Source organism: Theobroma cacao, chromosome 9 (genome assembly GCF_000208745.1).
Source record: "Theobroma cacao cultivar B97-61/B2 chromosome 9, Criollo_cocoa_genome_V2, whole genome shotgun sequence".
NCBI lineage: Eukaryota > Viridiplantae > Streptophyta > Magnoliopsida > Malvales > Malvaceae > Theobroma > Theobroma cacao.
This window is the reverse complement of record NC_030858.1, coordinates 1,050,353-1,074,624: the sequence shown is the minus strand read 5'-3', so window position 1 is coordinate 1,074,624 and position 24,272 is coordinate 1,050,353. Positions and strand designations below refer to the sequence as shown.

General features: G+C 35.7%; 5 protein-coding genes across 9 annotated transcripts; 2 read left to right on the top strand and 3 right to left on the bottom strand.

The window, feature by feature from the left end:
* LOC18587743 lies at positions 138-3,328 on the bottom strand. Its single transcript, XM_007011717.2, has 8 exons — positions 2,654-3,328; positions 2,187-2,254; positions 1,891-2,092; positions 1,706-1,803; positions 1,550-1,619; positions 980-1,051; positions 727-840; positions 138-566 (listed from the first exon to the last, which is right to left on the bottom strand). The coding sequence occupies exons 1-8, from the start codon at positions 3,053-3,055 to the stop codon at positions 507-509; spliced, it is 1,086 nt and encodes a 361-aa protein (XP_007011779.2). The 5' UTR covers positions 3,056-3,328; the 3' UTR covers positions 138-506.
* On the bottom strand, positions 3,999-10,247 carry LOC18587742 (neurochondrin). 2 transcript variants are annotated; one of them, XM_007011713.2, is made up of 19 exons: positions 9,940-10,247; positions 9,654-9,849; positions 9,398-9,548; positions 9,081-9,217; positions 8,740-8,843; positions 8,544-8,639; positions 7,949-8,042; positions 7,653-7,773; positions 7,360-7,559; positions 7,048-7,139; positions 6,924-6,979; positions 6,691-6,780; positions 6,475-6,574; positions 5,905-6,009; positions 5,754-5,826; positions 5,239-5,402; positions 5,081-5,135; positions 4,824-4,928; positions 3,999-4,600 (listed from the first exon to the last, which is right to left on the bottom strand). In XM_007011713.2, the coding sequence occupies exons 1-18, from the start codon at positions 9,940-9,942 to the stop codon at positions 4,873-4,875; spliced, it is 1,893 nt and encodes a 630-aa protein (XP_007011775.2). In that variant the 5' UTR covers positions 9,943-10,247; the 3' UTR covers positions 3,999-4,600; positions 4,824-4,872. The 2 variants fall into 2 exon arrangements, with proteins under 2 accessions (XP_007011775.2, XP_017983968.1); XM_018128479.1 differs by having other exon boundaries at positions 9,398-9,560; positions 9,940-10,246.
* On the top strand, positions 13,845-14,668 carry LOC108663461. Its single transcript, XM_018127561.1, has one exon. It carries the CDS (start codon positions 13,944-13,946, stop codon positions 14,352-14,354), a length of 411 nt encoding a protein of 136 aa, XP_017983050.1. The 5' UTR covers positions 13,845-13,943; the 3' UTR covers positions 14,355-14,668.
* LOC108663460 lies at positions 15,101-17,614 on the top strand. Its single transcript, XM_018127560.1, has one exon. It carries the CDS (start codon positions 16,982-16,984, stop codon positions 17,459-17,461), a length of 480 nt encoding a protein of 159 aa, XP_017983049.1. The 5' UTR covers positions 15,101-16,981; the 3' UTR covers positions 17,462-17,614.
* Positions 18,795-23,148, bottom strand: LOC108663459 (homeobox protein knotted-1-like 3). Of its 4 annotated transcripts, none has more exons than XR_001929484.1 (6): positions 21,961-22,686; positions 20,581-20,701; positions 20,083-20,276; positions 19,824-20,004; positions 19,460-19,596; positions 18,795-19,385 (listed from the first exon to the last, which is right to left on the bottom strand). XR_001929484.1 is itself a non-coding variant. In XM_018127557.1 (6 exons), the coding sequence occupies exons 1-6, from the start codon at positions 22,684-22,686 to the stop codon at positions 19,346-19,348; spliced, it is 1,350 nt and encodes a 449-aa protein (XP_017983046.1). In that variant the 5' UTR covers positions 22,687-23,148; the 3' UTR covers positions 18,795-19,345. The 4 variants fall into 4 exon arrangements, 3 of the variants coding, with proteins under 3 accessions (XP_017983046.1, XP_017983047.1, XP_017983048.1); XM_018127557.1 differs by having other exon boundaries at positions 19,873-20,004; positions 21,961-23,148; XM_018127558.1 differs by having other exon boundaries at positions 18,795-19,382; positions 19,873-20,004.

Sequence of the window (24,272 nt, the reverse complement as noted above, 5' to 3'; positions counted from 1 at the left end):
CTTTGCATACGGCCTATACAAGGAAGCCGGAAGGTTTCTTGTCGTCTACGGACAACGACGACGACGGGGACGGGAAGGTTAAATTCCAAGCTACGGATGTATATCTTTTGTTCCAACGTATAACATTTCCAAGAACATGAGAAATCTTGATCGATCATTTATGAGATAAAACCCTTGAAATCAACATGCTTTTAGAAGTGAGAACGCCAGTTCTTAATAAAAACAAACGATACAAACAGTAATATACTTTGGTTAATTTGTAAAGCAACATGCATTTTGGGATCATATTGACCACATGTATATATAATCTAGTTTTCCCCCTTCGCTCATCGTCATTCATCAGGGTATTTCCAAATTTAACTAGCAGGATAAACATGAACTACAACCAAACCCCACACCTCTCCTCCCCAAGGCCAATATGCAGCAGTGTCAGTGCGTATGAAGCTTCTATGCTGACGACTGAGTGAAGCTTTTCACATACGGCATCTTGCAGCCTGACTTTTCTTCTATGAACCCCAGTTCGGAATGTTTGATGTGGCTTCGTTTACCATTTTCACCAGTGTCACCTGCCACAATGTATATGATTAGAACATTCTACTGAATAGGAGAGGAGTTAACACTCGCAACCGCGATTTTACTCCCGAGAAATATAGTTTCAAAATTGTAAAGATGTTCTCTTTTTGCTTTGCATGTGTGCTCAAGAAGGATATGTGTTGTTAAACATACCACACTTTGCGCAACACCAGGAGGAGGAAGGGGAAGGTTTCTCGGTGGTGCTACAGTATCGAAAGATCTTTTGTCAAACCTCCATTCTCCAATCTTTCCATAGGTTAACCTACCCTGAAATTGGGGCAGAAATTCTCCCACTATAAGCAAAAGAGAAGACATCTTTTTCTTCCAACTCAGAAACAGATATGTTGGTAATAAATGAAAAAGTTTCATTCAACTAAACGATTGGGATTTCAGTACAATAGATTACCTTCAAATCATAGTCGCACCCATATGTGTAATGAATAATGAACTTGTTACCGATTTCTGTATCCCAAGGAGGCTGATAAATGTCATAAAGCAGGCAACTGCTATTAAGGAGAATTCAGGAAATAATTGGCGCATAGAAAACTCAAATCAATTTTAAAATCTAAAACATAATTTATACTTTTTGGGGGAGGCAGGTTGGAGAGAGAAGATTCTTTGGCCTTTCTCAAACTAATCAAAATTCAAGGATATTATAAAGAAGAGTGTGAAGAAGGAGAAAAGTCGCTGTTGACTAACTACTAAGTTACCAAATTATAATTAAACAACATAGACAAGTTGCATAAGTCCGATATGTTTTGCTAAGAATGCTTATCCTGGCATTCAACTTGGCTTGCTCTTAGAAGCATATCATAGGTGGGTCCTAAACTAAAAAGCTCATCCCCAGAGTTTAGGCAGGTGCGGACAGTAGCAAATGGTTGAAAATGCTAGCTACATTTATCAGGTAGATACAGTTGGCATCTTGTACTGTGTGAATAAAATGTTATGGGAAAGAATAACGGCAATCTCATCAAACCTGAATCATGAAATCTTTGTATAAGATGTTACCAACACCATGCAAGGCAGAGGAAACAGCATAAGCGTACCTACAATTATGAAACAAGAAAATAATGCCATGGTCAACACCACATGCAATGTTGTAAAAGAATAGAGTAAATTGGTTAACACTCACATTTCAAGCACCCAACCGAAAGCTTTATCTGTTTCAGGATCTTTCTTCATCGCCAATGAAACATTCATCCAAGTCGGAGCAATCTTTTTAAGAGACTCCTATATAATGTTCAACGAAAGTTCAAGGGAAGGCAAAACAAAAAAGAGATCGCCGCTATAGTAACTAAGCAACACCAAAATGCATACCTTCCCAACAATGACAGGAGAATTTCCTATGGGGTCAATGTTGGTTATTGGACCCTTTTCCGCAGGGAAGTACTTTCTCAGAACTGACTCATACTTTTTAGGTTCTATATAAAAGAAAGGAAATGCAGCTCCAAGCCCATCTTTTGATAAGTTCGGAATAGGCTTGACAATAATATGGTCTGGCTCCGACATCAGTATGTAACTGGATACATGGTAAGAATGGGATATATATAAATCAACCAAATATGGAAACAAATTGATTCAAGACAGAAACACGGAAACCAGGAATTTCATACTCTTCTTTTATGTCTGCTTTTTCAAGCCACTGTACAAATGCCCAAGGTCTGTTGAGGACTATATAACCCTGTGATTATGGACATAAAAGGACAGAATGAAGTACAGAATGAAGTAAGTAAAAAGAAATATGAGAACCATCAACTTTAAAACTTTACAGGTTTACATAGTCATAAGCTGAAAATACAATTTATATCAAGAAAGTAGCTTCTTTTACATAGTTCTGAATTAACGCTAAACCGGGAGAGCAGATACTACTTGTAAATTCATTCAATTACGAGTAACCTGACCCAATTTCCTAAAATTTCGATGCCCTTTTAGGGAAACTACAAATCGAAAACAATCTATAAATTGATTAATACCAGAACCTGTTCTAGTCTAACCAAAGCAGTTTCCTTATTCTGCCTGATTGAAAGATGAACTAAGCTCCCCCACCTACCAAGAAAAAACAAAAGTTAAAAGGAAATACCTGATCCATTCCAGCTGGTAAAGGCTGAGCAATGAAAGTGGGAATCTCATCCATATACTTGTCGGGTTTACCAGAGTGCAAGATCCTAGTAAACCCACCCATATCTGAATTTGGTCCCTTCTTAAACTTCTTGAACCAGTAGTACATAACCCGACACTGCCACGTGTTGTAAACCGAGTCTGAAGCTGTCACAGCCGTGTGAAACAACCTCTTCTTTGCAGTTGACCCATACCTTCTCGATCTTTCTACTGGCATCTTGATTATGGGGTCAACAATTGATGTTCTTGACGGTCCGGGAAGCTCTTGCTTCAGAGGAGCATTGGCCGAGATGAGGATGTTGTAGGTGATTAGAGTTACTGAAAAAGTTATGATTAAGGTGTAGAAGACATTCCCACAGCCCATTTTTCCACTCTATGCTCAAGGCTTAGGAGCTCTTCCTGTTTTCTCTCTTTCCAACTATGGAACTCGGCCAGGGGCAGTCTGGGTAAGTGGTGGAGCCGCTGAATGGGACAGGTTGGAAGCCGCCGAGAGCGGAGGCGATTTTTGGGGAAGGTGACGTGACAGGCTGTCGCTGGAAGTGAATGGAAGAAAGTCGTCCGGGTCGAATATCGACAGACGCCAGAGTGGTGGAAGAAAAGATCTGCCTTCCCTTGTATACTTGAGCTCACGTTGCTTCTAATTTTTAAATCCTATTTTTTTTTTTTTTTTGTTTACTGAGTATTTGTTAGTAGTAATATTTAATTGAACTGTTTCAATCTTTTGTCTTGTCTTTCTTGGAAGCTTTTAACCCTTTTATCTTGTTTTTAGGGTGAAAATTAAAATTTTTTTGTCGAGTTAAATGTTTATTTTTATTTAATACTTAAATCAATTAAGATAAAAATTTTAACCTAATAAATTTTTTTTATAAATATAGATATTTAATATTTTTAATACAAAAAACATAAAAATATGACATGTCTAAAAAGAATATTTTCAAAATACATCCAAAAAATAGACATTAAAAAAAAGAGATGGGCCAGGCCAGGATTGTTGAGATTATGATTACCACAAAATGAAATGGCCCAGCCGTAATTAAAACATGAGTCCTAACTTGTCGTGATGGAGGACAACTTTAGTGAATGAACTTTATAACATCACCTTCGATGCTACGGCCACCGAAGCATTCGATCGTGCATGGTGATAGGTCAATGTGTTTTGTTTATATTAGCCATATGCAGCGTCTGGCTTTGCCACAAGAATCGTTTCACTTGCCAACCCTGGGACATACAAAGTCAAATTCCCATCCACCAAACCACGAAGTAATCACAGATACATCATCGGTCTATCATTTCTATCTAAGAAGTGATAGATATTGAAATCAATGTTAATGAATAAAATTTATACATCGACAGTGTATCAAATATAAACCTAATACATAACAAAATTTATACATTAACAATCCGTTATATATAAACCCAACACTGTGTTTTATTTCTCATCTTCCGACCTACTCCACACACGAATGTAATGAATAAAGTTTATACATCGACAATCCTTCAAATATAAACTCAACACTAAATTATACTTTATGTTTTGTTTCTCGTCGTCGTCCAAGCAATGTATGTTATTACACATTGATTTCTAGTAAATTGTAAACAGTGAATTAGGCCAGAGATGAAAAGGTGTTAACTAAACAATGGGCCACTTCACATGATTATAACCCCCCCTATCTTTTTGCCTGTTCATATTTTCCCGTCAATTTTAAGGAGATGTGTGTAACTGACCACTGAGAAGCTAACTAAAGAGGAGGGGTAAGCTTGGCGTGAGGGTTGATCATCAACTCATCATTCAATAAACAAAGCTGTATTGAGAGGAAAGAAGATAGAATTATGCATTCGTCTGCTGTGCTTTTCGTGTGGCCCTCATTTGTTGGGCCATCAAAGGCGCATGGCGTCAGGGTAAAGATCCCTGTACACGCAATTCAACAATGCCTGAGAATTACTAGGAGAAGAAAAACTTCCTTCAGAGTTAACCACGTTACATTAACTGATTGGAGGTACTTCAATCGAATTACCATGATACCATACAAACTCTACAGAATGACCCGTATTAAAAAGGTTATTACCCAGATTAGCTTTAATGAATTGGAGGATATTCGTTTTAAGGGAAAATTACCAGGATAACATATTACCTCCAAAGAAAGTAAGTCCTAACAAGGTCAACTTTGATTTCCATTTGAGTTATCTCTCAACTGCATTTCGTATGCGAGGGAATCGATTTGCCCATCGAGAATATCCTGCATCAGGATCAAAAGGCAGCATGTCATAAAGCCAGTTCAGAAAAGATCTTAAAGTAATTACACTGTTAACAATTAAAAATTGGGATCTCTGTATTGCAACAAGAATAGTTAAAGCTACTTAAATACGGAAACTATCAGAAGAAACAAACCTGCAGTAACAATCTCTAAAAGGTCCATCTCTCCTTTAACAACATCAGACATATCCTACAATGAAGAGACATCCAAGTTTTAGTCCCACAATTTATGAAACAAAAAAAAAAAAAACTAGCAAATAACATGCATATACACACATAGCATCAGCATTTACCTGCCCCCATGAAGCCAAACTTCTTGCAATGAGCCGTGACAGACTATTAAGACAGCTGCTACTAAGATCAGGATGATTCAAAAGAGCTTCTTCAGATGTAAAATCAAATACCAGTGCACAAATACTTGAAGCCATCATAAGAACAGATAGGTCATTAGTGTTCTCTGCAACCAAATTCAGGAAACATTTATGATGTACACATGCTTAGACTAAGCATTTGAACACAGAGGGAAAGTTAGAGCACAAGTTAGATGAAATAACATTGAATGCTATTCCATGAAAATTCTACACTGAAATGTAAAGATAAGACAAAGTGATTGCATGAATGTTACTCCACAAATGGTTCACTCTGTAATCTAATCTTATAAGTTAGCGCTTTCCCTAGTAGTTCCAATGAGATAACATTTTGTCAAGAATCAATTCAACCTGCTTTTGTAACTCTAAAACATTTAATCATGCAACATAAACAATTCATTCAAATGAAATTTGGCTCCAATTAATGACTGAAACAGTACCTGTCCAAATTGCCAATGCTTTCAAAAGATTAAAAAACGTTGATTCATCCTCTGGAAAGCAAAATTGCTCTCTCTGTTGATAAAAAAAAAATGAAGTTAATACATTACACAAATAACTAGTATTTTATTACAATATGATAAAAATCACCACCTTTAAAAGAAAATTCATGATTGTATCACAAGCCAAGAAAATGCAACCATTATCCTCTACACCATGTCTGTTTTGTCCAATCAACTTTATAAGGCAGTCCACAACCTGCAATGACACCAATATTTTCACATAACAGTAAAAAGCTATAGCTCAGTACAACAAATTACACTAGGGTATGACAACATATTAGTGCACATAGAAACCTTCATATATTATGTATGTACTGTAACATAGTGCCTAGCAACTATGAAGTACATATGGAACACAGGCATTGAATTATGTATATATAAACAAGCATCTGTTTATTGGATTGATAACAGCTTAATATTAAATAAAATATCATATAAGAGGAATATAGTATGTATAGAATCACAATTCATTTGAAATGTCACTTTCGTAGCATCTATTAAATGGTTCTTGAAAAGCATACAAAGAGATGCACATATTTTAAATGTATATATAGATGTGCATGTGTATCGGAAGGATAGGCAAGATATATTTACCGAGACACCATAGAGTTGCATTGGTAATAAAAGTTAACAAGGCTGCTTTCAATTAAGTTACACTTACAGCTTTATACCCTCCAGAAGAAGCCAGAAGTTTGCATCCTTCAATCTTCATTGTCATTTGGCACAACATTGGAAGCAGAAAGCATTCAGAGTAAAATGGGCTGTAACAGAGTTAATTAACAAAAATATTTGGCGAAGTTAGTCTCGAACTACAATAACCAAAACAAAAGGTATAGGTATCAGTTCATCGAAGAACTACAAAGTTAACTTGCCATACCTTGATTCATCTTCACCTTCAACTGAAAGCATATAGCCCAACAGTTCCCTGATTTTCTCTTTGCATGCAATGGGTGTTTCTGCAAGATAGCTGAAACAAACACAAATATCAGCTCACTGAAAAATTCACACTTGGTGGAAAGTTAACGCCCACTGCTTGATATTGTTCATGTAAGCCTGCATATATCCTAAAAAATGGCATTAAATACTTAAATGAGATGGCATCAAACATACCTCCCAACAAGACGTACTGAAGCAAGAAGATCATTTCCTCTTTTTTGCCCATGTTCCTGCAGAATTATGACCGTGAATAAAAGAGGTGAAGAATAAATATTTAATACCATATTTCTAACCATACCTTTGCATCTTGTAGATACTCTAGAACCACACCAATTGTCTCATTAAGCCCCTTGATCACCTTTGTGAAAGTACTTTCATCAAAATCGTGCCCTGAAATTGAGTTTACTGAAGAATATTAAATTTTTTAAATAAACTGGATTCAAATGCATACTGAAAACTAAAGAGTTCCCCTGCAATAAACTGAACAAAAACCAAATATAAATATAGTCATAAAGTTATGTAGATCATGTTTGTTTCAAAAGGTAGCAAAAAAAAAAGGATCAATAAGCAATTTAGCACAGGTTAGTAAAACTAGTAATTATGAAAGTACCTTCACTTTCACCAATGTTTGATATTAATTTTATTATCTTCTCCACCAAAGAAAAGACAATTGTCACTTTCTGTTGCTTCAAAATAATAGTTTCGGCTGTTGAAGAAGAACTCCCAGAAGCTTCATATTTTGCGTAGGCTAGCTCATTCAGCAAAACAGAAACTTCAACCCTTGATGACTCTAAGACAAGCAATAGACACCTGAAGAGATAAATCTAAAAATAATGAATCATGTAACACGGTCAATGAAAGGAGCCTGAGCAGAACCACAAAAATTCAACAAGCATCACTTGCCTGTCAGCCGGAATAGGGTCGTGTACGTTAGGCAAGTTTATCTGGCCAACAAGCCAACCCTCACCCATTATAGATACCATGGATTCAGCCACTATAAGGGCCTCGAATTTTTCAGCAGGTGCTAGCGTTCAAAAATCAAAAACATAAACGTCAGTATGCTTCAATATTAAAACTGAAAGTTTTGTACACAGGAAGATGGGAGCTTACAAAGACGAGCACATCATGCAATTTAAACACTGATTCTTGTATGAATTAGATGAACTGTAAGTAAGATTTAACAATTCAGTTCAACATACCTACACGGTTCTGTAAAATTGCTGCAACACCATCACGTATATGGTTTGACCAGTTCTGATTTGGCATTACACGGAAAGCATCATGAAGTAATGTCTAAAAGTATCAAGTGAAAATCTCATCAGTTCTAAAGTTAGTCTAGTATGCAGCATAAAGCCTTCATGTCAAGGCACACGAATATCAAGATTGAAGATTGATCCTGGTAATTTCAAGAATTAAAAGAAAAAAGGGAAAAGAACATGGCATGTGAAAGATTAAAGAATTCAATGAAGGTGTATTTCCAGACGCAAGAAAGATATTAAGCGTTCAGATTATAAGAAGTGTCCAACATTCCAAGTACTGCAAATATTTCTTATGCGCCAGTTTAGGATATTTTTAGAAATAATTGTAAATGTTTCAAAACAAAATCCAAGACTGACAATACCAAATTGAGTTTCTACCTCAGCCATAAATTAATAGATAATGTGCCCACTGCTTTAGTGAAACTGAACGACATAATTTTGGGAGATGTTAATGATTAAGATGATTACTAAGAATTAACCAACCAAAGCAAATAACTTTCTAGAATGACAGCCATCTTGTGGGCAAAAGGCATACTGTATGTTCTGAAGAGAAGATGGCAGACAGTAAGTGAAGTGCTTCAAACTTCATGGCATTTTGTAGGAAAGCAAATTGTCTTGCTATTATGGCCACCTAAATTAAAAGGGAAATGATGAGATCTATTGAAATTTAATCTTTATGAATTAAAAATTGAGAAACAGAAATTTAATGGCTACAGAAGAACTAGACTTACAATGATTGACAGCTCTGAGAGATGGTCATTGTTAATGATGCCTAGAGACAGCTTCCTTAGCATCAATTGCACAAGCTTCATGGCAAGTTCCATCAAATGAGACCCTGCAACAAGTTCACATACTATCACTTCTCTGCATACACAGCATAGCTCGACTAGCAAATTCATAACCACCACATAACTAAATATCTTTTGTCCCCAAAGAGTTAGTCACACAGAGACACAATAGAGAACAACAAATTCTATCCGAACCTAAAAGCTTACTACTTTACATAATTTAGACTGCATAATATAAGGATCCTGCAAGTGTTGAAATCTAGAAATCGTATAAGATTAGCTACCATCTGGCAGAGTGGACATTTGACAAGCGAGTAACTTCATCCCTCCAGACTCATACAGTGCCGTAACTCCATCCTCGGAAGCGGCTGACACCAAGTATAAAAACTCATAGCATTCTTCCAGCACATTCGAGCCTGCTCTGCATTCAACAAAAAGAAAATGATTAGGGTGACAAAGAATACAGCAATGGATTGGTTCTGTTCTGAAATATAAAAAAGTAACTAACTAGAAGAAACAAATTGAAAACCAAAAGTTAAACCCACGCTTGTTTCTAAATATATCAATTTGAATTGAAAAGAAGTAAGGGTAAAAAGCTTACCCCTTTGACATTACTTCAACAATGATCGCAATCTTCGAAACCATTTCTTCCGAAGAAGCAATGTCTGTAACCCGACAAAATGCAGAAAGAACCGTAACTGACAGCTGCAAGTATGCCTCCCGGTTTTCACCGCTGCCGCTACTCACCACACCTTTGCCCAACCCTTACACCCCCAAAAAAATAAGTTCTTTCGATTGAAAAAAAAAATGTAAATTAAGTATAAATTAGAATCGCAACGTAAGACGAGCACAAATACCGGTCTTTAAGAGGCGGTCCAAAAAGCGAGGTCCAACGGCGTCGTAGATAGTCCTAAGCGAAGCGAGGTCGTCGCCTTTACAGAATTTGGTCACGAGAAGCAGGCCAGCGAGTCGTTGCTCGTCTCTCTCGCCCTTTAGTAGCTTCAAGCAGTCCTGGAGAGATACTGACTGCTCCGGCTGCTGCGACTCTGGTTCCTGTCACAAGTAAAGGAAAGATAAAACAGATAAATACAGAGAGTTCAGGGAATCACCATTAGAGAAAACAATAGCTACAGAGAAACTTACCATGGAAGCTGACCGATGGAGAACGGAGATTCAGACTTAGTTACTGATTCAGAGGAGTGTCCAGAGGCGTCTAACTTTCCCGGTTGCACTTTATGAAATTTCACATTGAGTTGGGCCGGGTTTGAAGCTCAAAGAAAAATATGGCCATTGTCGGTAGGGGATCCAAATGACTGAATCCAGTGTCCATTTTTAGAATTGAACTAAAATATGAGAGAATCTCATGTGAAAAGAGGGCCTTTGCCTTGTTCCTCCATTTTGGACCTCGATTCTGTTTGGGGCCGATCCTACCGACTTTGGCCTTTCAGAACTCCAAAGCAGATCAGCACACCATCATTTTATTTTCTTTTGACGAAGCACACCTTTAACTTTAAATAATCACACATTGTTGCATGTGAATGAAATTCTTCGATTTCAAATTTAGATAGTTAAGAGAATTGATTTTTTCAGTTTATTCGATTAGTTTTGATATTTAAAATTTACAATCAAACCAGCCAATTAAATAAATTATTAATAATATATTCTTTAAATATTATTTTTAATATTTTTAATAACAATATCTTTGTAAGTTGAATTTATCAGTAATTACAATATAAAGATAGTTTTTTTTATTAATAACTAGAATATACCAGTGCAATGCACTAGTGTGACATAAGTAAAATAATATTTATTCAAATATATCTATAATCATATGGTGCTCACTTCACATAATTAATCACAATCATAAAACTATTTATCAACTGCAATGTGTATAGAAACGATCAAAAGTTGCATAAATATTTAAGTGGTAATCTATTTTAAAAGTTGTGAATGTAGACTGTAATATACAATTGAGGAACACATAAAATACATTATAATTTATTAAAATTTTAACGATTTCAACATTTGGTCTCTATGAGCTTCTTTCTTAATAATGATAATAAGCATTCCATTCTCTATAAAACTATGAAAGAATAATAAAAAAAAAAACCTAAACTCAATATCACAAAGGTTCAAGTATATCGTTATCTACAATTGAGGAATATAATCACACATTTAATCAAATAAGATAAAAAAAAAAGAAAAATTTAAAAACTTACTTGAAAAGTTTATGATTTATGTATGGAATAAATAACATTATAAAAACAAAAATAATAAAAATTTAAATAAACAAATCAAATGAGATAAAAAGAAAGCAAAATTAGGAACTTACATATCAAAGTTTTCGGTTTCTGTAGGGAAGTAAAAACATTATAAAAAAAATAATAAAAATGGGATAAACACAAAATTATAAAATTAATATTTAATTATTTATTATTTATTCTTATTATTTTTAAACTACTTTCATAAATTAAAATTAAATAAATAAAATAAAAAATTAAAAGATAAAACAATGGGCAAAGAAATAAGCTAAGAGAAGAAAAGAGAAAAATAACAGAGAATCTGTTCAATCAATTAAAAAATTCATAAATTTATATATATATATATTTTTTTTTTCTTCTCTTTGTTTGTACTCTTTAACTCTCTCCCATGCTTGATCTCTCCTCTCTCTGCACCCCATTTTCTCCTTATTTCTCCAAATTCTCCTCATAACCAAAAAAGAAAATAAGAGAATATTCCAATAAAGAGAATAAAATTATGAAACCATAAAAAATAGAAATACCATAACCTCCAAAAACACAAAAATCATGAAAAAACCTTAACTTTTTCAAAAAAGACAACCATGTCCCAAAGGCTCAATTCACCATGCCACAGAGCATGATCCCTCCTCTCTCTTCTTTCTTCACCCATCCTCTCTATCTTTATCCAAATTCTTCCTTTAACCAAAAAAGAAAGTAAGTGAATATTCTAAAAAATAGAAGAAAATTATGGAAAAAAGGCATGACCTCCAAAAACACAAAAATCATAACAAAATCTTAACTTATTCTAAAGAAGGCAACCACGTCCCAAAGGCTCACTTGAACTTATAAGTTAGCATCTCCTTTGCCTTAACAGCAAAGCTACGGGATTTATACTAGGGATTGAAACTTTGTTGGCACAAAAGTTATAAGAAAGTTCGAGTGGAATCAAACTTTCTCCTTGCTATCCAAAAATTGTCAAAGTCATATTCAGTTAGATTCCAATGCCAAAATTATATGGGATTGCCCATATCTCATGTTCATTGTGAGACGAATTAGTATGCCACTAGCCACCCACCATGATAATCTACCTTTAGAATTACATATATATGATTTCCCACATCTAGCATTAATTCAATTTTATTTTCAAGCTCCTTAGGCATTACTTGACCTAGAATACTATAGTTGAGTTTTATTTTATCTTATATATAAGAAAAAAACTATAAAGATGGATAATTTTATCTATATTTTTTGGAAAAATATTATTAAAATCATATAATCGAACCGACTAAATCACATACTTCAATTTGGATTATTTCACTTTTTTTTTTGGGTCAAATTATTTCACTTTTTAAGATGTCTTTCTTCAATCCTCTTATGATTTTATCTCATTGTGCTGTGACAGTTGTAATTTTTTAAAAATTATAAATTAATTGATTTTTTTTATATTTAATGTAATTAATTTTCTAAATTATAGTTTATTTTAATAAAATATTTGAAAAAGAGAAAGACAAATCAAGAAAGGAAAAAAAATCATTCTTCTTTTTCTTATTATCTTTCTTGCCCAAAAACCATTTTTTTCTTTTTCTTTTTTTTTAAGTATTCCATAATACTTATATATATATATATATATATATATATAGTTTTTCTTAGTGGGCGCGAATCTCCTGTGCTATGGAATATCCCATAGCTTCCATGATCAGCGCGCACAAAACAAAGAAAGAGGAGGATATGGCCCACCGGCTGCGTCGGGCGGCGGGCGTCTCGTTACCTTGATGCACAGAACCTCAAGCACTGTTAGCGACGATGGACGGATGCTGCCACGTTTCTCTTCTCGACCCGTGATCCTAAAAAGCAATACCGAAATCGAAAAAAGCCCGAATCCAATTCACCTTTCGCTTTTCCGACGTGATCCATGCAGAATGCAATGCATCCTTATCTGAATCCACGCATTGCCTACGTTACTAATAAAATAATAATAATAATAGTCAAAAGCAGCTACTGCTGCCTACGCCTACTATGTTGACTGCTTTTAGAAAAATAAAACCACCAAGCTCACACTCTCATTCTACCACTTGTTTACTCTCTACTAAAACTAAAGCATGTGCTGACTAACCGGTAATTACGACATTATTCAAATTGTTTAAATAAAATTAATTAATATTTTTAATTGAATAAATTCAATATTCTGAGTTATATTAATATTTAATTCTACAATCGAATTTCAGTATGAATATTTTCATTATCAATCTTAACCCACCATTCTTTAAGGACACGTATGCACTTTTGGACGTTAACTCATTTATTTTTAGGCTACTCTTAATAGCATGACATGTGATTAGTGGTCAATTCTAATTAATCATCATATAATATAGCTCTATATTAATTATTAATGTAATTGTTATAAGTCGCCAATACAATTACAGAATTAATACTATTTTTTAAGTAGAAATATAAATTAAGCACTATTAATTTCTCCAAGTTAAAGGGAAAAAAATTTCATGACTCTTTAAACTAAAAAACTAAGCAAATTTACATCCTGGTTTAGATAGATCAAGCAGTTTGGACATTGAAACGAATTAGGTAATGTTCTTAAGAAATAATCTGCTTATTTGTATATTACTTAATTACTGAATTACCCCAGAAAAATCTCACGCGGGTTCAACACAAAAACCACTTGCCACGTACCTCCCACGGTTTTATCGCCACTCTCCAGCTCACCGGATTTGTATGTACTCGCCCGCCAAACTCGCGTCCTTATCCAACTCTTTTTCATTCAGCTTTTCCCTCAACCTATACATATATATTTTTCCAGTTCCCCCTTGCTCCTCTCTCCCATCAGCGTCTCGAAAATCAAATCACAAGAAAAAGAAAGAAACAGATCTTGGTTCTTGTTGATCGGAAACCAGAATGTACAACGAAAGCTTCAGTTTCTCATCGCCAACAGAGAGAGTCAAGGAGAAGTTGAAATCCTCAATCTGCTGCTTCCGAACGACGCCGTATATAGGCGCCGCCGTGGAGCCGTCGGAGGAGATGAAGGGAAGGACGCCGAGATCGCCTCGTGTAATAAAGGACAAGTGCAAGTACCTCATCGCCAGGATCGGGAAGGGAGGGCGCAAGCACTACAGCTCCTCGTCGGATTTCAGTTACGACCCCATGAGTTACGCGCTGAATTTCGAGGACGAGTCGAGCCGAGCCGACGAGCTTCCCTTTATCAACTTCACTTCGAGGCTTCCCGCCACGCCGGGCCGAACGTCAGCCGTCAAGTCTTTAGCGGCGACGCCGGTGTCGGTCAGGAGGGAGGTCTTTGCGTATAGTTGATAAAAAAAAAAGGCGGTGTAATTAATTAAATTAGGATTGGTTTGTTTCCATTATTAACGGTGACCTTTCCCGGAGGTTGATTAACGTTAGGGTTAATAAATTCATCCCTGCAAGTTAATGTACAGCTTTTAAAAGTAGAGAAATTGTGAGATATCTGAGGTTTTTCTCAAATCCTCCAAAAAAATGCACGTACTTCTTTTTCTTTTCTCTCCTTTTCTTTTCTTTTGAGTTTGTACCGGAAAAAGTAAATCAATGTTGCCCATTCTTGAATGGGCAATAATACCAGAATTTGAATTTGAGATATATTTTGGGTTTTTCTTGTTTTTACTAACCTTTACTCAATCTCTACTAGTACTATTTTCTTGTTCTTTGCTTTTTTTTTATGTAATTCACTCAAGAATAGGATCTAATATTTGTTATTTAATTGATTTGAAAATAACAGCTAGTTAAATTTGGTTACATTATTATAGATAGACTCCTTTCGTTTTTTTTTAAAAATATTTTAAAACATTTTTTCTTTTATTTTTAGACTCTTTTCTTCATATTTTGTTTTCGAGTTTTTCAAAATAAAGTCATTTTTTTAAAACTTCAATATAAACCTCATCTAATATTCTTACTTTTTTAATATTTCAAATTTATTTTCATGATTTTTTTTACTTTTTCATATTAAAAACATTAAATATTTATATTACAAAAAATTTCAAACTTTAATATAAAATACATTAAAAACAAAATTTTTGTCTTAATCCTCATAAATATTTAAAAAAACAAGCATTTAGAGACAAGCAGAATATTACATATTATATACATGTTTGACCATTTTGTGGTGTTTATATATTTCAATTTTCTTTTTCCTCCTAAATTTTTTGCATAGTTTTTCTTTTAATTGTTAAAATTAGGCAAATTAAGAGAATTTTGGGGTTTACATTTGGATATTGACTTCTTATATTAGAAAAATAACAATAATTTACTTAAACCTAACTCTTATATTTATATAGATTTGTATATTCTAGTATCTTTGTAAGTTAGCCTTTGGGATTTTGAGATTCACCAAACAAATATTTTAGCCTTTAGCCAACCTTTTGTAATACCCCACTGCACAAAAAAAAAAAACAGACAAAACCGTTGGATTGGAACAACATTTAGCGACAAACTTAACTTTGGAAGTGCCGACACCACTAGGAAAAGGACAAACGTCGTTAGACGGTTAAAAACCGGGTCCTGCTTTCCACCTTTCAGTCATTTTCCTGGAAACTGCATTCGGAAATTTGTACGAGCAATTTCCGACCAGAAGGGGAGAATAAGCCACAAGTCGATTGATCTTTCTGAAATTTCCCACCTTACAACTGGGTTTGGGGACTGACATTTGGAAGCATTCACGATAGAAAGGAAGCTGCAATCTTAGCTTACAGACAAAGAAATGTTGGCCATGTTTCTTGCCAAAACATCTCTTAATGACTGCCATTTAATGACCTTACATTCAATGGCTTAAAGGACAATGATAGCAAAGGATTGGGACAAATTTCCAATTGTTTTTGGACTCAACCCCATGATTAGCTTTAGTCGTGTAAATTAAGGTTGTAGTATGGTCTGCTTTGGTTATAAAGTAGTCTTTAAGCAAACTGGCTAATTAATTGGTAACCAAAGTTCCTAAAGTGCCAGAGATATTTGTTCGAAGTTTCTTGCAAAAACCAAATTTTAATTTGTTTTCTTGTTTCCTAATAAACTAGTGACATACGAGGAAATGTCCCGATCATGTTAAAATTGTACTCATAAATGATTAAATCGAAGTTTCGTGATTACTTAAAGTTTATTTGTTAAGATATGATGGTTTTATAAAAAAGTGAATTCGAATTTAACTTTTTAAATTAAAAATACATACGTTTTATGGTTGGGATAAGATTTTGAAATACTTCCATCATTATTAATGTGGCACATGGACACTGGGCCCTCTGAAGCAAGCCCTTATTTGGGGCTACCGGCCCTAATTCCTACCGCCCATAACCTGTCCATAGCGGAATTAGGTTCATGTCTAGCAAAACACGGAGAGCATTAGTGGCATTCACGTAGAGAATATTCTACTAATTATTATTAGTATTTATCTAATTTCATTTGTAGGTAAACATGGACAAATATTAAATGTTTAATGTGATATATTTTTTTGAAGATTTAGAGCCACTTTTGGACCCTTTTAACGGTCAAGACGGCAGCTGGAGCCACACAGGCTACCAGTGAGTGAGCTGGAGCTGGAATTGGCCGGCAAATGCTAACAGGAACCAACGACTACTTCTTTATTCACTGAGCTGTCAAATATTACTTAATGACAGTTCAATAAGAGACATCAATCCTCAAAAAGGAAAAGTTCGTGGCCTAATCAAGTTAGACTTTGGATTTTCTTATGTCATCGATTTCATCCTTTTTGCTCATTTGCATGCATAGAATTTGTCCATCTTAGTTCCTAGTGTTCACCACTTAACCTTTTTGATTAAGTCTCCAATTTCTTCTCCCTCTAGGAGAAAATCTAAGGCTTTGGGTGTTTCTTTTTAATAGCGTCTGGCATTTGTCTTGGGGTATTCATCTTTGCTCCCAAAGCCCAAAGTTTTCCTTCACTTCTTCTTCCTCCTCCCATGGCCACCCCACAGGAGAAACCAGCACATGTTAACGAAACTTGGCCATTAAGAGACGACGACGACGAAGGCGCTCGAGATTTCGAAGAGAGGATTTCATCATCCGGATGCGGTTGCATCCAGGGCCTTTGCTGGTGGCGTCGGAACGGCAATGGAGGAGGGCAGGAGTACCTGCTGCACCAAAAGGAAGAGGTAAGAGACGGTTGGTTGAAGAGAAAAGCTATGAAACTCAGAGAAACATCAGAGGTTTTGGCAGGGCCGAGGTGGAAGAACTTCATCCGCAGGTTTAGCATACACGGGATTAACAAGAAAAGAAGGCCGTCGATGCTGTTTCAGTATGATCCTCAGAGCTATGAACTCAATTTCGATGAAGGGATACATAGGGAAGTTGATGCTGGATTTCCTGGTTTCTCTGCTAGATTTGCAGCTCCAGCTGGGATACAGAAAGGGGAGATGGGATGTGATAAACCCAGTTTTTGATTGAATTATTATACCATATAAAAGTGTAAACATTGATCCTGTACATTGTTCATTGTTCTCTGTTCATCTGAATTTTCAATATGCCACGAACGCCCGACATGTTAATAATTGATGATCAAAAATTGGTGGAAATTGCTTTCCTTTTTCTTTTTACTTCCAATGTGATTACTAGATGGATTTGACATTGAATCTTAATCCACAAGAGCCCCCCATAGAATTCTATGGATTTCTTTTTCCTTCTTACAATTAAGCATATTATTCTTAAATTACTATACATTAAATTAATGGCCTACCACCTTGGTTAAACCTTAAACCTGATACCTTCCAATCTTGTTTAGCTCATTAATTCGGTTTAGTTCTAACAAAAGTAGAAGAGAATCAATGATTTTGTTCCAATTCAATCTCCATAATTCTCCAGACGTAGAGACAACTCAAAATTTTTGGGACAAGACTAGATTGTGATGAGATATTTACTTTCTTTTTAAAAGACTAACTACAATGTATAAACTTTTGTAAACTCTCTTATTATTCGATATGAGATTAAAATATTTTATTTAATTTTTTAAAAATGGTTAACAAGACGTGCACTCTCAATAATCTAATATAACTTGTATAGAAGTCAATGTTTTATAAATTTGGGTATTACCCTGAATCCATTCATAGTCGAAACCTTCATAAGCTTGTTTGTTGAGCAAAGTCCACCGGCCCAAAACTGATCACAACCTGAAAAAAGATAGTGCAGTATGCTTGCTTAACAGATTCCCCAGTCCAATTCCCAAATACAGTTTGGTTCAATTTGACATAAAAGACAAACGAGATTTTCGGTGTGATCTCCAAACTTCCTTAAAAGTAAACCAAAACCAAAGTCAATCGTGCACATCCATATCTCAAAAGTCCCACCTACTCGAATAAGAAAATAATGCACCTAAAGTTGAAGACTTTTGACCCTGCAAAGTTATTCTACATTTATGCATGAAAAGCTAGGTATAGACCCAAATTCACACTGTTATGAGTCTATCATTAAGGCATATCCAAATCCATTTTCATATCTAAAAAGCAAAGAAGACTACAAAAGAGAAAGACCTTCAAGAAAAATCCTCTATCACTATTTGATATCTCACTTGATCCCCTATTCATAGTTTTACGTCATGGAACGTCACTCATGTCTTGAAGTTTAGGTTTTGAAATCTAACAGGTTTAATTAAAAGTTGAAGTTTTCGGTTGATAGTATAAGATTGAACACATAAGGTAAAATACCGAACAGACATCAAGTGACAACAGAAGACTTTTATTAAGAAGGTTTCTAACAAATGCAATTGCTGGCAAGAGCTAAGGCAATTAAACCTGTGGAAGCATATATATTATCTTTGCTGCAAATTTTTAACTCTACATTACAATGCCAAAGAAAAAGCTATGATGAATAGTATAACTGTAAGGAATTATGTAAAGATTATTACACTGTACACTCACAAAACCCCTCACTAAGCTTATTCACAGATATGGAAATGAGACAAAAAGAACGAAGAACAAAAATCATAATTCGCCAATGCAAATGGAATTATCCAATAAAGTTACAGTAATATAATTCCTAAATTTTCTCTAACAATATTGCATGGCGTGCATAGCGCCAAACTGCATGCCTCTACGCATACCTGCCAAACGGCACAAATCGGGTTTCCATCAATTCTAACCTCATCCTCTGTGTTAGCCCTTTTCTCATGTTGAAGCAAAATCTGTTCCTTTCACTTGAAACCCCCGCAGCAGTTCCATGAAAAGCCTATAATGTTGCAATTTTTCTATGTAGTATGTTGGATTTTTATCATTGAAGTGGAAATGTGAAGAGACATCATCTATGTGATTGTTTCTGGACTGTCTTCCTCCATTTTACATGAATTGATCACCGCTGTTTTCACCTGCATTACTTCTTTTCAAATTAAGGTTGGTGCAAAGATCTCAAGAAGGATAAATTACCTAGATGACATGCATTATTTACCATACCTTTTGCGTTTGCTCTTCAAGACGGTAGAAGTTGATGGGTTGCTATGCCAGTTCCTCTTCCTCTGATTGATGAACCAATTGTTAATCTGTTTTAATTGTAAACCTGTTTCCTGAACCAACCTCGCCTTATCTTCCTCCTGAAAATTTGTTAAGATCAGTTATTTAGAAGTTGGAGCAAAGATCTAGCCGGACGCATTTGATGTGCAAATAGCTCAAGAAACCAATGCATCTTCAAAACTTCAGGTACAAACTTAAGTAAAAAATTTTCTGATATGAAAACAAAATTTCTGTCAACATAACCCTGAAGCTATCAGACCCAAGTCTATTAAAAGATTAGGTGCTTAAAATGTTATGAACAGAGTGCCTTTTGTTTGTTGAATGCAGTTCATGGTAGTGGTGAACTAGACACTAACAGTAGGGTATGGCCACTTAGAATGTGACTGCCACCAAGCTTTTAAAACTGATGTTGTGTCACCAGGAAGTTTCCCTGCCCGTCTCTTGCGCAAAATTTCCTCCCTTATGTCAACAATCTTCTCCTTGTAACCCTGTAAGGAGTGCACAAGTCGGTAACCTTGATTCTCAAAACATCAAAATCTCCACAAAACAATAATTTCAACAATTACCTGTTTGAGTTCATGCTTCAGTTCTTGCCTCACACGCTCCATCAAAGACCTCTCACTCTCTGTTGGGATCAGAGGCCCAAATCCCATGGAATCTGGACCTTCCAGACTTCCATCAAACAAGTTGGCATCACTGTCCACTTGGTCTTCATCGTCATCAGACATTGTTGCACCTGTACCTTCGCCTGGAGAAACTCCTGTTTATGTGCCACAGCAGAGATTATGACAGAATCAGCATTCAAGATTAACTTGGGCCATATTTTTCTCTAAATATGAGAGAAGAGGATCTTAGAAATCATATCAATGTACTTAAATCAATATGGAAAGGCAAGATATTTTCGAACAGAAATCAGCATCATCTAATATGATTTGTCACAGATTAGAAATCACATAGAATACTGCAAATCATTGGAGTACTGAACCAATATTGGAAGCAATAATTTTATATCAGGAAGGCAATGTCGCTATGCAAATAAAATGAGATATTTTCAAGAACATTACCTGTTAAGCTCTGTAAGGATTGCTCAATATCCCAACAAGCCATTACTGCTTCCATTGCATGGACCCGAACATGTTGTTGCAATTGTTCTTTAAATGAACATAGCAACAGAACATAATGCGTCTGCATTACCAAGGAAGGGAAAAGGTTAAAATTGGCTTCTGAAACTTCAACATACAAAGATGCATTGAAATCTTTATTTTATCAGCAAGAGAGGCCAATGTTGAAAACAAGTGTACAATAGAGATTCTCTTTTCTAATCATGAGAAATTCAAAGGCATTAATCATTTATGAAACCAAGCATTGTCACCAAATGCTGATGATTCTTCGCAAAGCTAGTTGTATCTGTGTTCTTGCATCTGTCCAGAACAGAGTGAGGAGGATTCCATGATTATCACACATGTGAGAATGACATAACACTTGAATTTTTGAATGCAATATGCTACCTCATTAATCTCTGGAGTATTTTTCTTCAAAAAAGAATGGTAAAGGTGGGAATTCCTTATCCTTGCGGTACTAGGAAAGCGAAGATAGAGAAGGATGCGTGGAGAAATAGCATAAGTTCTTGACATTGTTGAGATTGGAACTTCCCATTATTTGACATAAAAAATGTCCAATCCAATTCACCAAAAGGAAAAGGAAGAAACGACCTATTCACTTATTTTGGTTCACAAATACCAGCTCACCCCGCTCTTCGCTCATCAGGATTAGACATTAATGCAATTTTTCTCATGCTATATCTTATGGCTGCCAAACTAGTTCTAACAATTCAGCCTGCCCAACGGTTTCTAATCAAAGCTGTCACAGCATCAGCAGTCGGTTTCTTCACCATAAATTTTCTTTTACCTCTGAAACATGAGTAAATCACCTCTGAGACTGCCAAGGAACCCTTTCCAGATTTGGCTCTGGTTGAATTGTAAACTTAAGGTTTCAACTTTTTCCTTGCTACCAATCAACTCATCCTATCTAACAAAAAACAAATGCACTACCAAACTTTTTTCCCTTCTTTCTCTTTATCAGAAAACAATTGTCGGTGCACCCCACTCCCCTGAATTAATCACCAATGTTTAAAAAGATTAATCAGCATTAATCTCAACAAAACTGCTAGCAATTAAAACCAGTTTCCTGCCCAGTCTAATCAAGATGTTTGAAGAACCCGAAGGACAGAAAGTTTTGAAGGCTTTGGTTTAGAATTTCAGATAGCTTTAAATGGAAACAATCACGGAGCACACAGGGAAGCAGTGAATTCTTCTCATTTCTCCGGGTATGGAGTTACCAAATTGCCACTCAAGGCTAATCAGATGAATGATTTCAAAGAAAGAAGAGAACCAGTAAAGGAAATAAGTAGTAGTAACAGACTAACAGTGGGAGTAGTAGCATACCATGAACTGATCAAGCTCTTTGTCATCACCAACCAGGCCCTGGGCCCCGCCACCGAGAGCCGAGTACTTCGCCACCACATGCTGTGACTGAGCCAGCTGAGCATCGATCCTCGGAAGCTGATCGACTGGCGTGGCGATCCTTAGACACGCCACGTGTGCAGATAATAGTTGCTCATACAAAGGGTGAGCTAGTATCTCCGCCTTGTGTCTCGCATTCTGCCAATTCACAACTCCATCTCCAGCACCACTTCCACCTCCCCCACTTTCTACTACAACACCTTCGCTCTTGTTGTTATTATTCATAGTCTCGCTGTTGCTGTTCTTCAAATCTACCGATTCCACGGCGATCATGGAGTCCCCGCCTCCTCCTCCTGCAGCTGCTGCCGCTGCGGCTGCCACGTCGTCGATGACGTCACTGTGGTTGCGTTGAAGAATCGAGGAAGACGAACGGGAGAGCCACTGGTTGGGTCCCTGGGAAGCCGCGGTGGAGTCAGAAGCAGTCGTGGTAGTATGAAGGTTAAGGAAGTTAGGGTCGGAGAAGTGAGTGTGCGGTTGTGGTGGTTGAGGCTGCTGTGAACGGAGGAGAGCGCTGTTTAACCAATTGGGTGCGGTGGTTTCCGGCAGTTGTTGGGTTTGTTGCTGTCGGTTCGTTTGTTGCTGTTGTTGTTGGTCGGTAAAGTGATGTAGAGGAAGGTCTTGAGAAAGGTGGTTGTGGTGAAACGCCATGTCGCCCCCCCCCCCCCCTTCTCACTTTTCTTTTTCTGTAAAACGTATTCGAAAGAGAGATATTATGATGATGATGATGATGATGAAGACGATGATGACAATTATGAATTCATGGCTTGATAGAGAGAGAAAGAGAAAGCGAAAGAAACGATGGAAAAGACTGATTCTTTTCTTTCTTTGTTCACAGTATCAAGTTATAAACACAACTGGGATTGTATCCTTCGTATTTCAGAGAGAAAACAACAGTGCAAGAGAGCAAACAAAGCTAAGGGCTTTTAAGGATATATGGTGTAAGAGAAAAAGATATATGATTACGAGTTACTGTATGAAACGTGCAAATAGAGAAAGGGAAAGAGAGAGAAGCAGAAGAAGAAGAAAGAAAGAAAGAAGAGAGGGAAGCAGTTTTCAAAAGGCGGTTTTCAGGTGAAGAAATCTGCTTATTATGAACATGCTGGAGGTTTATGGGAGGGTGCGGGGGTGGGCAGGATGGGGGGACCATTTCATTTTTCATTTTAATTTTGTTTAGTATTATTTCTTATTGTTATTATCTCATTATTATTTTGCTACAGTTTCCCTATGTGATTATGTTGTACGACAAACATTATTTTTCTTACAAGGCATCATGCCATAATGTCTATAAAAATTTAAATAACAATAATTTTAAATGAGAAAATATATTTATCCTTTTACATCCGAAAAATAATTTTACTATTCTTCCCAAAATATTTTTATTTTAAATAATTACAATTTTGATATTAACTTTTATTAAAAATTAAATATTTAGATACGGAATGTTTTAGTAGTCGTAATTATCTTTTATTTTCAAACAATTTAGAAAATTATTTTGACTTTTTGTGTGTAGAATCAAATGTTTACATGATTGAAAACCGATAATTATTTTTTATTACTACTAATATTTATTTATTTATTTCTTTTTTTCCTAATCCGAAAAGACTAGTAGGGGGGGGAGGAAGTACCAAGGAACTTCTATCGAAAACATGCGTGGACCTTCCTGGGTCGTAGGCTTGGCCGATGGAAGGCGTTGATTGATTTTGATCTGGCGGTTTCTGAACTGTCACGTGGCAATCCTTGGGAGTGGGGACCAGGGTTTTATTTTAATTTTTTTTTGAAAAAAAAAATTGGAACGTAAAGTGCGGGGTTGCATTCAGACCAAACCGAAGCATATATGTAGATGAGTGGCAGAGGCGCAGGTTGCCGTACCGCCGAAGCTGCTCCGGTCTTTCTTAAACTGTTGCAACAATCGTATTTTATGTTCCTGGATCACTGTTCTTTTTCCTCCTATAGTTTCTTCAAAAAATGCTATAAATGTGAATCTATTCGGTCCATGGATTCGATTTTAAATTAAGGTACATTAGATTAATTACAGTTTTTATAGAAAATAATAAAAATTAAATTATATTGATCAATTCAATATTTTTAATAAATTGGTGGTGAATTTTTTTTATATATTAATTAATAAATCAAATATTTGAATTTATAATAATTTAATATTTACTGCAAATGAAGGGAAAGCTGGAAAAGTTTGCAGAGCCGCAATAGCAAAATAGGGTTGGAAACCATTGGAA

Bases quoted from the DNA above. Each gene is read 5' to 3' on its own strand.
- LOC108663461 (XM_018127561.1), top strand. From the start codon at position 13,944: ATGTACAACGAAAGCTTCAGTTTCTCATCGCCAACAGAGAGAGTCAAG.
- LOC108663459 (XM_018127557.1), bottom strand. From the start codon at position 22,686: ATGGCGTTTCACCACAACCACCTTTCTCAAGACCTTCCTCTACATCAC. The intron at 20,702-21,960 runs GTATGCTACTAC...TTGGTAATGCAG, and splicing joins AAGAGCTTGATCAGTTCATG to ACGCATTATGTTCTGTTGCT. The intron at 20,005-20,082 runs GTAATTGTTGAA...CACTCCTTACAG, and splicing joins TGAAGCATGAACTCAAACAG to GGTTACAAGGAGAAGATTGT.
- LOC18587742 (XM_018128479.1), bottom strand. The intron at 9,218-9,397 runs GTAAGCTTTTTA...TGTTGAATGCAG, and splicing joins GTTGAAGTAATGTCAAAGGG to AGCAGGCTCGAATGTGCTGG. The intron at 6,980-7,047 runs GTATGGTTAGAA...ATAATTCTGCAG, and splicing joins AGTATCTACAAGATGCAAAG to GAACATGGGCAAAAAAGAGG.
- LOC18587743 (XM_007011717.2), bottom strand. From the start codon at position 3,055: ATGGGCTGTGGGAATGTCTTCTACACCTTAATCATAACTTTTTCAGTA. The intron at 2,093-2,186 runs GTATGAAATTCC...CCATGTATCCAG, and splicing joins AAAGCAGACATAAAAGAAGA to TTACATACTGATGTCGGAGC. The intron at 841-979 runs GTAATCTATTGT...CCCCAATTTCAG, and splicing joins GGTGCGACTATGATTTGAAG to GGTAGGTTAACCTATGGAAA.
- LOC108663460 (XM_018127560.1), top strand. From the start codon at position 16,982: ATGGCCACCCCACAGGAGAAACCAGCACATGTTAACGAAACTTGGCCA.